General features: G+C 37.9%; 1 protein-coding gene across 10 annotated transcripts in view; it reads right to left on the bottom strand.

The window, feature by feature from the left end:
- Syne1 (spectrin repeat containing nuclear envelope protein 1) overlaps positions 1-15,513 on the bottom strand; it is a 436,344-nt gene that overhangs the window by 98,920 nt on the left and 321,911 nt on the right. For all 10 annotated transcript variants that reach the window (XM_071612898.1, XM_071612903.1, XM_071612905.1 and 7 more), the window contains 6 exons: positions 14,459-14,568; positions 9,749-9,905; positions 8,313-8,444; positions 7,927-8,082; positions 6,925-7,134; positions 1,936-2,037 (listed from right to left, as the gene is read on the bottom strand). In XM_071612898.1, coding sequence (XP_071468999.1) covers positions 1,936-2,037; positions 6,925-7,134; positions 7,927-8,082; positions 8,313-8,444; positions 9,749-9,905; positions 14,459-14,568 — 867 coding nt within the window. The remainder of the gene's footprint in view (positions 1-1,935; positions 2,038-6,924; positions 7,135-7,926; positions 8,083-8,312; positions 8,445-9,748; positions 9,906-14,458; positions 14,569-15,513) is intronic.

The raw sequence follows: 15,513 nt of genomic DNA, 5'->3' as shown, positions 1-15,513 counted from the left end.
AATCTGACACTGGAATCTAAAAAAAACAATGTAGTCAAAGCTTCCAAACTCCAAAAGAACTTTCTAAGCAAGAATTCTATAAAGAGCCAAACAATCAAATGTGAACATAGGATAAGAATATGTCAACATGCAAGAGCTTGAAAATATAGCTATCATGATGTACACTTTCTTAGGAAGCAAGAAAGCAATCTAACAAAAAGAAAGGCTCAGGACTCAGCAAAGAGTAGATGCAGTAGAGGGAGAAGTGTAGGGGCAGCCTAAGAAGACAGCTATGCACCAAGCTCACCTGCAACAGGTGTGTTCTAGGGGCAGCCCTGTGACTCAGGAGAGGAGCAAATACCCTGAGGAGTGGCATTGCATGCCTTCTGCTATTTTTACCTTCCTAATCCAAGAAGGGTAGGAGTGGAATTAGCACACTCATGAGCTGCTTTCCATTTACTCAAATAGATAATCAAATTGTTTATTCAGTGACATTTATTTAGTTATATTGGTCAATAATTAGTAAAAAAAAATGTTACTTGTGATCACATCTACCTTCTTTTTCACATAAGAAATCTAACACAAGATATCACCATGGGTGTTCAAATCTCATTTGGAATCACATGTGTTATAAACAAAAAATTTAAAAGATCTTTTCATGTGGAAGATATAATATAACAGAATGATTTTTAATTGGGGGTAAATGAGAAATCTCTTCTAAAATCAGATGAAACTAGGGTCAATAAAAATGCAGATTCACATGTTATTTTGCAAATGATTTCAGGTATCCCTCTCACATATGTATTGTGGGAGATTTCTATTGCAGATTATTCTTTGTGGTTTACCCAAAGATCCCTTAGGGTCCACAGAAATGAGGTAAAAAATTCCACTCAACACACACTTCCCATCATGCGTAGCTGATGTGCTCTGTAGCGTCCTTCCCATTTCTTGAGCTCTCTCTGTTTTCACTGTCAACACCCTGGTTCACATTCTCAAACTTTCTCCTCAGTGCAGCTTCCTGCTTCCTGAGCCTGCTGCTGCCATGATGGCCATCCACAAAAGGGACCTGGAACGGACGGACATCCATTCTTCCTCTCCAACATCCTCATGACTTTCCTCTGCCAGGACTCTCCAAGGTGAGTAAAAGTACCCGGAAGATTGCAAGATGATCAACCAGGATGAAACACTATGCATTTGACCACGATCATTCTTAATTTTCATTTTTGTATATGCTTTCTGAGATAGCATGGTGCCTGCTTATAATTTATAAGTAAATATGCATGAAGTTGTGGTGTATACCTATTTATTATTCTTAGATAATGGGGTATATAATCAATGAGTTGTAGAGACCCCTGGTTTATAGAATAGTCAAACTATATGATATTCTGCAGGCCCTCCAGACTACTTCAAGTTTACTCATCCGATCTTATTTCCTTTCCATAGTTTTCATCCGTGCTAAATTCAACTGACTGGATTACCTGTGTTTCCTGAATTTGTGCCTTTTTTTCTTGTTGGACTTTGGTACCTTCCTTCTAAGTCACTATGTGTCCAAATCTCCTGCATGTCCAATTTCCCTCTACGAAGTCTTCCCAGACCCTCTATCTGCTGGAGGTAATTTACCCCCTTCTGAATGTCCAGAGTTCTTTCTACCGTTCCAAGGACAGCCTGACCTTCTGTCCTTGGGAACAAGTTTAATCACATTGTTGGGTAGCAAACTTCTTCAGATCAGCATCTGTCACTGACACCTTTACCTATCTTACATTTTCTAGGTCCACACAGAAGTGACAAGAGTCAGTGTCACCAGATATGATATTCAAATCCAGCATTCAAAACGAAAATATATGACAAACAAAAAATGCCACAGTAAGCCATTAATCTTTCATAGACTCTTTGAAATGTCACAATACACCAGATATTTGTGCATTTGCTTTTCTAGTAGAAGGCAGCTGCAAATACCTCTATTTGTTCTGCTACAGGCTGTTCAAACACATTTGCCAGTTTCTGCAGAATGATGTATTTATTGTCAGCCAGTGATGTAAACAACACCTTCAGGTCATTCTAAGGAGGAAAACAACAGGAAGACTTAGCATGTGTAACAGAGAATTCAAAATGATCATAAATATAATACAGATTTCTAGAAATTATACCAAGTTATCCTTTGGTATCTGTAGGAATTGTTTCCAGGACCCCCCACCCCTCAATACAAAAATCCAGGGATGTTCAAGTGTCTTATAGAAGTTGATGTAAAATTTGCAAACGACCTTTACACATCCTCCAAAACACCAGATTACTTATAATACCTAACATGTAAATGCCATCACAGGGGAAAAGCACACAATTATTTCCCTAAATATTTTCAATCAGTGCTTGATTGAATCAGTGGGTGTATAACCCACAGATACTTAAGGTTGATGGTAGTTGTGTAGGACTTAATTTTCAGGAGAAACAAAAATGTTTCATGGGAAGGTAAAAGGGACTAGTAACTGTTTACCTTGGGGCTAAAATATATATATATATATATTTTTTTTTTTTGGTGGTGCTGGGGATTGAACCAGGGCCTTGTCCCTGTGAGGCAAGCACTCTACCAACTGAGCTATATGCTCAGCCCTAAAACTTGACTTTTGAAGAATTTACTACACAAAGCATTTTCCACATAATGAAAGAGAGTTGACATATCTAAGTAATAAATAATACTAGTCTTCTTAATTTTGTTAAATCTGAAATAAATGAACACATTTGAATTTTTCAGTAGTCAGAGAATTATTTTTATCTAAGAAAACAATCTACAGGTGTTTCCCAGTTTGGGAAATAATATTTTTAGGAATAATATATTTTTTCTTTTCATTCTCTTTCTTCTCCTTTCCTTATTGTCTTCTTAAATTCTTTTCAAAGAATTTGTGCAACTTTTTATAAAATTCCATCCAGAAGTTAAGAAAATAAATATTATCTATTAGGACCAGAGACTTTAAGAGACAACACTAAAAGGTCTTAGTCACGTTATTTGTTCCTAAAGATTCATTTAAATGTTCAATATACTTATATGCAGTTAGACTCTTACAAAAAGGAGAGAGCTCTCAGAACTTCAGTACTCAATGTCAAAGGAAATAAGGAGTTGGAACAATATTTACATTAAAACACTTCCAAACTTCCCAGAAATATCAGCAATATTTAAATTCTGTATCGTATTAGTCACCCAACACATATGCAGGAGTGGCTGCTCATCAGAGGATGAAGCTCAGCTCTTCACGTCCTCCTTACTGGGGGCACGTATGAGAATACAGAGCCCACATGCAAAAATCCTGACTTAAGGGAAGGATAACCATAGCAAGGAAAAGAAACCAACTTTAAGGCCACGTGGAGGTGTGATAATGCAAACGCAGGGCCAAAAGGCAAAGGAATGGGTGGATTATGCAGGGGAGAACATGGTGGGCTGGGGGTGGAGCTTCCTGGTAGAGAGCTTGCCTAGTATGTGCTAGGTCCTGGGTTCCATCCCCAGCACTGAAAAAAAGAAACAGGAAAAAAAGGAGAAAGAGAGAGAGAGAGAGAGAGAGAGAGAGAGAGAAAGAAGAAGAAGAAGAAGAAGAAGAAGGAGGAGGAGGAGGAGGAGGAGGAGGAGGAGGAGGAGGAGGAGGAGGAATTCAAACCCATGTTCAAGCTCAGAGGCCAACTAAATAAATTATTATGGCAGCATTGGAAACCTGAAGCATTTGCATGAATTCTGATAATGTTTGCATTTACTCAGTGTGTTCAAGGTAAGGTCATACAGGCCATTAGAATCATCACACATTTATCTTGTAAGCACAGTGAAAGATGTTTCTCATTCACTTGAACAGATATAAAAGCAATAAAGTCTCCACTATATCCATATATTTATAATAAAGTCAGTTTAGTTAATCTAAAGGGTAACAGTATACATTTCATAGGTTAGAAATGAAGAATGCATGTTTATTTCTCATATGTCATTTTCTCTTAACTATGTTCTACTGAAGATAATAGGAACCAAGATTACATTTCTGGAAGCCACACTAATTATTGTGAGGGAGAGAGATTAGTTAAGAAGATAGATAATAATGTGATTGATTTAAAATTTACTAAATAAAAATATTAAAAGGTGCTAATAATTTTACCAACATTGGTATTTTCTTAAGATTAAAAATTCATTATGATTAAAACCCCAAAAGATTTAACCAATTATTATTACTTATGATAAAGCAAGATGATCAAGTTATCTATATAGTAAGATAATATGTCCTAATTTTTTTTGTTTTTTGTAGTCAATGGAGCTACTAGGAGGGTATAAAGGGGCAGGATTCTGGTTGTTGAGGATCAGGTCCATGGAAAGTTTCAAGCTTTAAAATTAGTTATACTGCCTCACTCTTTTATTAATGATTCTTTTTTTCACTTTAAAAAATGACTTCAAATACTGAATTACCTATTTAGAAAAGTTATTTTGGTTAAGTCTATGAGAAAAAAAATTAAATTCAGAAGTTGACGGTTTGACTTGTCTGTGGTTCCACAAGCATAATAGACATAACAGACATAGCATCTAGGGACCCTTCCACATTGTCTTTGGGGTTTAGAATTGTGTTAAGAGTCTGGCAAAAGTTGATGCTCGAATCTGGCTTGGAAAAGGAGGACATGCCATTTCAACAACTCTTGAGCACTGACACCACACCAGGTACTTGGTACAAAGTAAGAGCAAATGGTTTGAGACTTGATCCTTCATTATATTACCATTGGAACTCTTTTTTCAATTAAATTGGAACAAAAACATTTGAATTGTCAGTTTTTGTTAGTGAGCTGGCCACCAACAAGTAGAAACTTGTTGGCAAAAGGAAAATAGAGAACATGATTTAAAGAGAGTTTTGTGATTGCATGTTCTCCTAGTTCCAAAATACTCATGCTTAGTTCATATTTTCCTGTGACTGGTTATAATTACCAACAAAATTTTAAAATGTCAGGACAATAATATAAGAAATGCAATTCAAAAAAGCAAAATGCACCTTTGAGAAACACATACATTTTCACAGTTACTCTCCCCTTAGCATGCTGTTAAAACTCAGTGTATTAGTTCATGAAAGATGAATTTTAGAGAAATGAAATAAATTTTCATAAATTACATAATGGTCTGTTTAAGACATACTTAGATATTTACATGCAATCAATTCTTGCATCTGAAACAAAACAGTTAAACAATAACCCCTGCTTTTCTGACTTGAGTGAATTCTTTTTCCTCGCTATGTACTACACAACCTACAGGCATAGATGTGAATGTCCCTTCCAGACTATTCCTCCATGCCACAGACCTGCATACACAAGTGTCTACTGTGACTCTGTGCCCCATGTTGCAATCAATGGTACCACAAGTAACCTGGGCGTGCCCACTGCTATCCACCGGCCTTCTCTGCTGGTCAAGGGCCCCAAAGGGGCAATTCAGAATCCCTGGAGCTCCTGGGCATTCCCCCTGTCTCTCATTCCCCACATCAAACCATCAACAAACGCTTTCCATCTGGCTCTGCCTTCAGAATGTATCTTCAGAGGACTATTAGTCTCCATCTCTCTTGCCATAATATAAAATAGAAAAGTGCTCTTTGATAACCATGAAGGAGTAATTCAACCTTTCTCTTGGTTTTAGATCCTCTACCACTACGCTTATAGCAAGAACAACTGCAACAACAAAAATTGGCTGGGTGCCCATGTATCAGGCACTACTTAGAGCACTTCACATATTTTAACTTATTTTGTTCTTAGAGCACTAGGAGAAAATTACTAAGAGTGTGATTTAATAGTTGAAGATACTAACTGCTTAGAGAAGATAAGCAGCTTATACTACAGTAAGGGACAGAGCCAGATTTTGAACCCAAAGTGCAAAATTAAAACATAGGGATACTGTATTGATTAAATACAATAACACATCTGAAATCTGTGTGTATGAATAAAAAAATAAGTTTGAGGTCAACCTCAGCAACTTAATGTGACTGTGCTAAAAATAGTTGTAAACAAAGGTGGCGGGGGTGGGGGGTGGGGGAATGTAGCTCAGTGGTAAAGCACCCCTGGGTTCAATCTCCAGTCCAAGAAAACCCCACACATGATTGCAATACTTTTAATGGATAGTTTTAAGAATGTAGACTTCTGGAAGGTAGTGGTAATTTGTCGCACTAGATGGCTATCCAGAAAATTGCACATGTCTAAGTAAATAGAGAATTTATTTGATATTAGTATTTTCTTTTTTACAAATCAAAACTTTGTATCAATCTGTGAGCACTAATTAGAAGCATCTATTTTGTATATCTCGAATGTTTTCTAAAAAAAAAGCATCCAATTGAAATTAAATATTTCCACATGGTGTATTTTATTAGGAATGAAAAATCAACATTAAAAGTTTATCAGCAGCTTTTGCATTTGTTTTAGTGTACACTCATATAAGAAAAGTTTCATGACCATACTACTATTTAGTTGACATCAAAATAATTGTATAGAATTCCAAAATGAAGCAAAAAGGTAGTGAGTCTGAGGGTGAGGATTGGAAGGCAGTGCAATACATTTCAACACAGGAAGAAGCAATCAGACCACCGCCACTGCCAAAACCTCTTGGGTACTGAAGCCTGGGGTACCTTCCACATTGTAGCAGTTGCCACATGTTCTTGGGTAATAAATACAGAACTCCACTACTGCCCCCTGGAAACTTTGATTATAATAAGCAAAAAATTTGACTTTTTTGTTGAAGTTAAGTTTTACTCAGCACTTAGAGTTGTTTTCTCAACCTTCCATTTCTAGAAGCATGAAACATTTTGTTTTCTAATCCTATAGTTCCATCTGCATGTAATTCTCCTGCTCTTCATTGAACACTTGAAAGAAAAAAGATTTTCTTACCTCAATGAGATACCCTATTGATTATTACTGACTGTATCCTAAAAATGGAAAAAAAAGAAAACTCCTCTTTACCTGGAAATTTAGTATTTGCTGAAGTCTTTCCTTCATCTGATGACATCGCTGATTCACTACTGTGTCTAATAAGGACAATCTGCCCAAAAGACACCCCAAAGTATCTTCAATGACATCCCGGTTATCGCCATTCTCGGGAAAAGTTTGGGAAAACAAGTTCTTATTCTTATCCATTTCTTCAGACATTTCCTTAATGTCTTTGGCAAGGGCCTAGGGTTGATAAAGGAGAAACTTTGTTTCTGTGTTTAGATGGTTGAATCAGTATGCAAAAAAGTCATTTCTTCATAGGAAATCCACTAAATCTTACTGCTTATTAATCACTAAACCAAGGCCAATTCATCTTTTTTCCCCAGACTTCTATGCATAATAGGAAAGTTGGGGTTTTGGGGGGGGGTCAGAGTAACAGGGATTGAACTCAGGGGCATTCGACCACTGAGCCACATCCCCAGCCCCATTTTGTATTTTATTCAGAGACAAGGTCTCACTGAGTTGCTTAGGACCTCACTTTTGCTGGCTTTGAACTCCTGATCCTCCTGCCTCAGCCTCCCTAGCCACTGGGATTACAGGCATGTGCCACTGTGCCCAGTGGAAAGTTGCTTTTGAGGAGATTTTTTTCTCAGCAACTTTACATCATTAGCTCATAATAGTACAAACTGATACAAAAAAAAAATGAGTCTTGTAAAGCATTATGTAGGAATCCAGTATTGTTTTTAAAGCATGTGTTTCATTATATGGCAGATTGATGATATGCAATAGTTTTCTAGCAATTTGTGTTTTTCCTCCCCCTTTTTACACAATATAAGGGATAAAAATGTGAAGCAGGCATACATATCTATGAGGCTTTTCTGTATTCAAACAATTCTGTCCTGCACTGTGTTACTTGGGGGTACACCTTTGTGCTTCATGAGAACTGTTTTATGCATACCTTCATATTGGAAATTAATTACTCATTGTCAAAACTCATCGAGCTTTAAAATCTCACACAGAAGCTGCCATCCTTACCTCTTGGTTGAAGAGACACGTCTCTGTTTCTTCGGGCAGAAGTGCGGTGGCGACAAACAAGCGCTCCTCAACGTCATCTAGCCAGGTGGAGGTGGCTGAGACTCCGTCGTACAGCTTTTGCTCCAGGTGCACGTCCTGCCTCTTGGCTCCTCCACCCTGAGAAGCAGCAGGTACGGGATAAGGAACCCATGACAGTGTTTTGAGGAATCGAAAATACGAGGAGAGACTCCAGGGACCAGTGGCTTTTTGTTTCAGGGCTCATCCCTCCTGTCGGCTCTCAGTGCTCATGCGCAGGGGTGGAACAGCTCTGCAAAGGCAGAGGGGACCCACGCGAGCAGGGCAAGGGCCAGCCAAGCCGAGACACGCACACAGGGGCACAGGCCTACCTGGGACGAAACCTCCTGGAAGGCCTGGTTCAGTCCATCCAGCAAAGACGTCACTGCGGATTTGTCTTGCGCCTGCCCATCCCCTCTGTACAGTGGCACGCCGGACAGGAGTCGATTTGACCTGCCGTAAAGCTGCAGGCCAACAGGGACACCTTATTTAAGAGCATAGGTACTGTGTCCCCATTTTCTCATTTACGTGCTCACTGGAGGAGACGCTGCCTTCAGGTATGGAATGCTTTAAATTCCCCAGGCCAGAGCTGGTGACTCTTCACGCAGACCCCCTGGCTGGAGCAGCGGGGCGAGGTGGGAGCAGGCATGTCATGCCATGTGGTTTTGGAGAGTGGGATAGAAATGCATGGCTCTGGAGACACGTATGCAAGGGTCGCCAGACACAAGGGGACACACTGTGGCCCTTAGGTTAGATGCCTCTTCCTAGTTGGTCCTGGCCAGTTATAGCCATATCCTCTCGTGCCTGCTTTGACAGCTCCTGCTTCGCCCTCCCCGATGTCATGCAGTACTGACTGACACCTTTCTTTCCAGTTCTGTCTCCCCCAGTCCCTGAGCCAGTTCTGGCCAGAGCCGTGAGACCAACGGTAAAGGTCCTCGAATTCATCCTAACAAAAATTCGCTGTCTTGGTATGAGCCTAGATGGACATGCTCTGGTCCAGGACCTGGGCCTAGGCTCCTACTGCAGAATCCCAGAGCCACAACTGTGGTAGGCATCGCAGGCATGACTGGGTTCCTGGCTCCCTTGTTACCCTCCAAACTCTCAAATTCCTCTGACTTCCTGTTATTCCCTGGCTTCTCCATACAGTGAACTAACAGTGATTATTTACCTGGGACCTTCTGTGGCCATATTCAATTCCCTTGAACTTGGCATGCTCGGTGGAACCCAGCCCAATATCACACAGTATCCATCCCAGAACCCAACCTGACACAGGGGTCAGTAACCATTCTAGCTGACCACTGGCTTCCCTTCCTTCAGACCCTCTGAGGTTCCAATATGTTTTTCATTAAGACCTTTTAAAATTATTAAATACTGGAAGAAGCCATGGAAAATAAGATGACTTGACAACTTAGTTCCAGATTTGTGGAATTCCATTTGCCCTGGATGTGTATATCCTCAATTTTTATCCATAATTTTCCATGTGGGAAAAAATAAAATAAAATTTAATGGCCTATTCTAGTGAGGAGTCAGATATTAATCATGCTTGAGGGAAAATATTACCTGGAAATCAAATAAATTTTCACATAGAAATAGACAATTATTAAGGGAAATGTGAAGCAGGCTTGTTAAGAAAAATATAGGATGAATAATTTGCATCATATCTTAGTTTGGAATTGATAATGAGAATATAGATTATTGCACACATTCCCTTAGCATAAGGCACACATCTCTGATGTTTCTTAATATAGAAAAGCAAAACGTTTGATACCACTTGCTCTTGTTCCTGTTCCAGAACATTCTGTAGTAGTTTCTGCTTGGTACTAAATTCTTGGTGCAGGCTTTCCCATTTCATTCTCATCTGGTCTTCTGCAGATGATTTCTCCCCTTCCATCCCCAATTCCTGGGATAACACATCAGGTTTTTCGCTATTAGAAGAATAAATAGTCTAAGTTTACAATGTGCACAAAAAAAGCAACGAGAGAGGTCACATTATGTGTCCTAGGCCTGAACTCACAAACTGGAGCAAGATTACTTTGGTCATTAGCTACGCCTTAAAAATACAAATTGAAACAGAAATACAGAGACTACAAACAAGTATAGTCTTATTCACAATTTAACTGTGAGCATAATGAATATTTTAAAAATACATTAATAAAAACTGAGTATTGAATTGTAACATTTAGAAACAAAAACTGCAATATGATTATGGAGCGGCATCCTTTGATATATAGTCTACAAATTAGTTCAAAACCATGAAAATGTTAACTCCTCTATGAGAGGTTTTACCATGACGTGAGCCTACAGAATGTCAGGACATGCACTGGAAGGACAGAGCTTGGGGGAAGGAGGGGACCCTGAGAAACTGTGGCTTTGGAGTGAGCATCTAGATCAGAGCCCTCTCTAGAGGCAGGTGTGGCTCAGAATAAGGCACCTGCCCTAGCTTGAATGAGGCCTTGCTCCCTCCTTAGCACGGGAAGCAGGGGAAAGGAATCCTGCTCCGGCACATTGCATTTGTGACACTGAGTAACGTGTTACTTCCTCTGAGACTCAATTGTCTCACCTTACAAATGAAGATGGTATCCATCTTACAGAATTATGGAAAGTAAGATAACCAATACATAATGCCTACAACCCTATGGAGCAAACAACAGCCACTTAATAAATGCAGCCTAATAATAATGATAATGGTGACAATAATAATCGAGGGAGCTGAAGTTCTGATATTAATGTATCAGGAGGTATTTTGAGGCCCTGACTAGAACCATGGCATCTGGAAGGCATATGAGCTATGAATTAATATTTTGACAGTGCCTTTTGCTTGAGTGGAAAGAACTAACAAGTTCATTGGCAGCTAACTATTTCATCGGTAGTGACCCTGAAACCAATTTTTTTTCAGAGTATGTATAAATACAGGAGTGTCTCAGGTAAGCCTTTTGAAGTCAGACTTAAGATTTCAAAATCCTGTGATGCAGGGATTCTATTTCTAGGATATAACTCAGAGGATCTCTCCCATCTATTGGAGACATGCTAGGTATTTCCAATATGAGTAACAGCAAAGAAAGGGAAGGAAGGAAGGCTAAAACAGCAGTGAGCAGTTAAAATGTGGAACTAAGTCTGCATGTTTTGACATGGTTGAGCTAAGAAAATGACATTGAATGAAAAAAAAAGACAAAACGGTACAGATGCCTCTAGTTGAGGGTTTGCAACAATTAGTCTCTGGATTTTTCTGTTTTTTTTTTTTTAAGAAAGAAAAACGTTTTAAAGTTCTTATGAAATTAAATCTCTTCATTATGATTTCTTTTTATGTTTGCATAAAAATTTATCATAAAGCAGGGGAAGAATTAAGATCCATATTCTTATATTTAATCATTGACACATGTAAAAAAACAAAACCAGCAGCCAATTAGTTTTCAGTTAGAACACAGCCTTTCACTACCCCCAAGGAAAATGTCTTTTCCGTTCACATTTATATCAATAAATTTCCAGTGGATTTTCTTAGGAGATTTGAAAGGAGCCCTCTATTAAGACCACATTTCATGTAGGTGCTGCTGCTGCTGCTGCTTTCTTTTGTTTAAATTAGAGCATTATAATTATATGCAGTGTCTGGGTTCATTTTGACAAAATCATACATGCAAGAAATTTGATTTCTTTATATAGTAAATTTCTGAGTATATAAAGCAGGTCATGCCCTTCCTACAGGGGCATCCCACACAAACCAGTTCACATTTGACAGCTGCAGAAAATCAGTAAGTAATTATAAGACTTAACAAATACAATGAATATAATGAAAAATGAATATTTTCCCCCTAGAAATGTTACTCTGTTCTAACCCAAAATACAATTTTTCCTTTGGTTTCTAGAGACCACTTAATTTATGATTATTTGTTTGGTTGGTCCCCAGGGACTTGAAAGAACTGGCTGAACTAAAATCAACTACATTTAAAGGTAAGTTTTCAAAGGAATTTGTGTAAAAGAATTTATATAGGTGAAAGAATTTATCAGCAGTCTTCAAAGCGAATCTTGTATAGAAAGCCAGTACTTCTCTACAAATTTCTTTTAAAAATACTTTTATATTTGAAAAGAGCAATTTCCAGTTGTTTGTCTGTCATTTGGATTCTTTCCAATGCTGAAGGTCAGGGAAGGAAAAAAAAAGCCATGGCAAAAAAAATTGCAGAAGATCTCAGCTACTTCTTTTTTGGAACTATACACATCCTGAGGATGAAATGTGTGCACGAGCTCTTTGTAAAAATAATGTTGTGGAAAGAAACAGAAAACTGCAAGGGATAGGCAAACATCTTAGAGGAGTCGGAAACAGAAAATGCTCAGTGAAGGCAAGTCTCAATCGGGACGGGTTTGCTCCAGACACAGATGTACATATTTATGACCTCATCTGCTCTTGTTTTCTTTTATTCCCCACCCCCGTCTTTTTTGTGCAGTGCTGGAGCATGAACCCAGGGCCTTATTCATACTGGGCAGGTGCCCCACCATTGAGCTGCTCCCCCAGCTCCTTATTACCATTTGTAAACATGATGACAAGAGATGTTTTTTAAAAATCCTCATGTTTTGGTCACAATTTTTACAGCCCAACTACAAATATCATTGTCGTATTCATTTATATTCTTTTAAATCGACATTTCTTAACCATGTCACTATTTTTGGTTTCTTGGTTTTACTTTCTTGTCTTGCATTCCTATGTACTTTATCATAATATCCCTATTGCAAATGCTTCTTGTCATTTATCCTTTATCATATGCCTTTGATATTCATATATGTATATATGTGTTGGAAATTCAAACACATATTTACTCATTTACCACTTTTGATTATTTATATATGCATAAATATTATAAAATCAGGGAAATATTTAATATCTATATTTAGTAATATGTATATCTACATCTATGTATATGATCAGCACTAATGTGACAGCAACATTCTGTCAGCATTGATTAAATATAAAGAATATTTAATATATAAAGAAGTTTTTTTTTTTTTAATTTCCCCAATCTAAATGGGAGGCAATGCAGAATGAATTCTTTTAAAAAGTCATATCATGTGCACATGTAAATATACCAAAGGGGATTTCACCTTTATGTATTAGTAAAAAGAATCAAATATAAATAAATAGTTGAGTGAAAAGAAGTCTAGAAGAGGAAGGGGTACAGGGGAGGGGGGAGGGAAAAGGAGGGAGGATCATGAACTGAAATCAAATTCCATGCATGTATGAGTTTGTCAGGATGAGCCCAACTCTATGTATAACTGTAAAGCTCTAATAAAAAACATTTCCCATCTGCGCTCACCAAAGTTAGTTTGATTTATCCACATTCTGTCTTGGTTTTTATCCACATATACATTACACTTTCAATTTTAATTCACTTTTTTGCTTAGTATCATATATACACTTTATGATACCGTTAAGTAACTTTTAGTTTTAGATATACATTTACACAAATTTTCTTTAGATTTTTTTTCCACACCAGTGAGCATTTCTGCCTTTTCAATTATTTGGCATTATTAATATTATTTCAAAAATCACCTTCATAATGTACATACTTTCTCTTTCACATTATATCCCCTGGGGCGGGGTGGGGGGAAGACCTTTCAGAAGTGGAAAACAAGGTCAAAGTTATTTGTGGAAGGATACTCATTAATCACAGTCTGTAGCACACACAATTACAGAGCTTCTGTTGAGACCTGGGATTTCAGGCATGTGCCAACCACCCACTTTCACAACACTTTTGTGATGATGGCTGTTGTTTGTTATTTGAATTCTTCACATGAGCAACCCAAGGCTCAGAGTTGAGTGATATTTCCCAAGTGATAGTTCTGGAACTGGAAAAAAAAAAACTCAGAGCTGACTAAAAATTACAGCTATCCCACTATGTTGCAATACCTTTACCTCCCTACCTTTCTAATCAAATTCTGAAACTTGGAAATTCTCCAACTTCCTTCATTTTCCTTTTAACATTTTTCTATGTTTAAGACTTTCAAAGTCTCCACTTCAGACCCATTCCAAGCTCAAGGACTTTACAGTAGAAATTACAGAAACTGACCCACTGAAAAAAGTCCAGATATTTTAGAGAGTACATACATTTTTTTTTTTGAATGTGGATAGAGGAAGATAAGCTCTTTAGGGGGAAATGCTCTGCAGTTACATATAATTCACTTAGAAACATTATACATCCAATTTTCTAATGCATTTCCTATTTAATTTAGAAAATGAACTTATGAGCATCTTCTTTAGACAGATGTGCTCAGAACATGGGAAGTGAGCAAAGAACTTAGCCATTACAATTACTAGTGAGGCTTGTGCTTTGCAATAAATACTCAACATGCAAGTACATTTAGTATTCTAAAGTGAAAAAAACATTTTTCACAGGACATTTGAAATAAAATTTTGAATGAGCTGATCCCATTTCTTCCACTGTCAGGGAAACACAATTAGAAAAAGAGAAAGTTGAAGTGTTCTGAAACATACCCAAGGCCACCCGAGGTCTCCAAGGCTGAGTGTTGGGTCAGGATCTCCTCTCCACGACTGGCTACTGAGCGCAGGAGGCTCTTCTGTTCAGCTAATTCTTGTTCCAGCTCCTGATCAAGGTAGAGGACAAATGCAAACACTTTTTGGTCATTTCATGGTCATTGTTGATAATCACAGTTCTGTTTAGAAAATTCTCAGGGAACTTTGGCAGTAAGCTTTAAATTTGCACATTACATAAAAGGTATGATTTCAAGATAGAATTTAGATAAATATTCAAACATATCTGTATTATACAGTTTTCTTTTGCTTTGATAAAAGATATTTGAAAAAGCTGGGCCAATCAATGGGAAAATAAAATTTTACTGGACAATTGTGCCCTCTAGTGGCGTAGAGTGAACTTTCACTTTTCAAAAACCAAAACCAAAACAAAAAAACTGCTTGCCAGAACAGATTCTTGAAAGCACCAGCTTTCTTTTTTCTTCACTTATTTTATTTTTTAATTTTTTTTTGGCAATGCTAGGAATGAAGTCAGGGCCTCAATAAAGCTGGGCAAGTATGCTTTTGCTGAGCTAGACCCCCAAACTCTTCGATTTTATTCGGAGACAGGTTCTCACTAAATTGCCCAGGCTGGCTTTTGGACTCGATTCTCCTGCTTCAGCCTCCCAGCTGCTGGCATTGCAAGGGTGTGCCACCACACCCAGCTCACCACTGTGTAAACTGGATTATCAACGGATTTGGTTTCACCTTCATTATTTGCAGGAGACTCATTTGTATTTTGGGAAAATTAAACATTTTAATTTGCCCTTTATACAACAGTGTTATCAAGGTCCAAAAAAAAAAATCTTATTCATAAAACTCAATTGTTTCACTAGGTAACGATTTACAACACGTTTTCTGATGGTGTCCACTTGAAAGTAAAAACAAATGACATTTCTTTGAAAAAAAGAAACATGAAATTCAGATTTCCACCAATTCCCCAAGACCTTCTTGAGTTTAGTTTTGTTTTCTTGCAGTGCTGCATGCTGAACCAGGGACCAGCAGCATGTGAGGCAAGC

This window comes from Marmota flaviventris, chromosome 6 (genome assembly GCF_047511675.1).
Source record: "Marmota flaviventris isolate mMarFla1 chromosome 6, mMarFla1.hap1, whole genome shotgun sequence".
Lineage (NCBI taxonomy): Eukaryota > Metazoa > Chordata > Mammalia > Rodentia > Sciuridae > Marmota > Marmota flaviventris.
The sequence above is the reverse complement of the archived record's forward strand: the minus strand, read 5'-3'. Positions and strand labels throughout refer to the sequence as shown.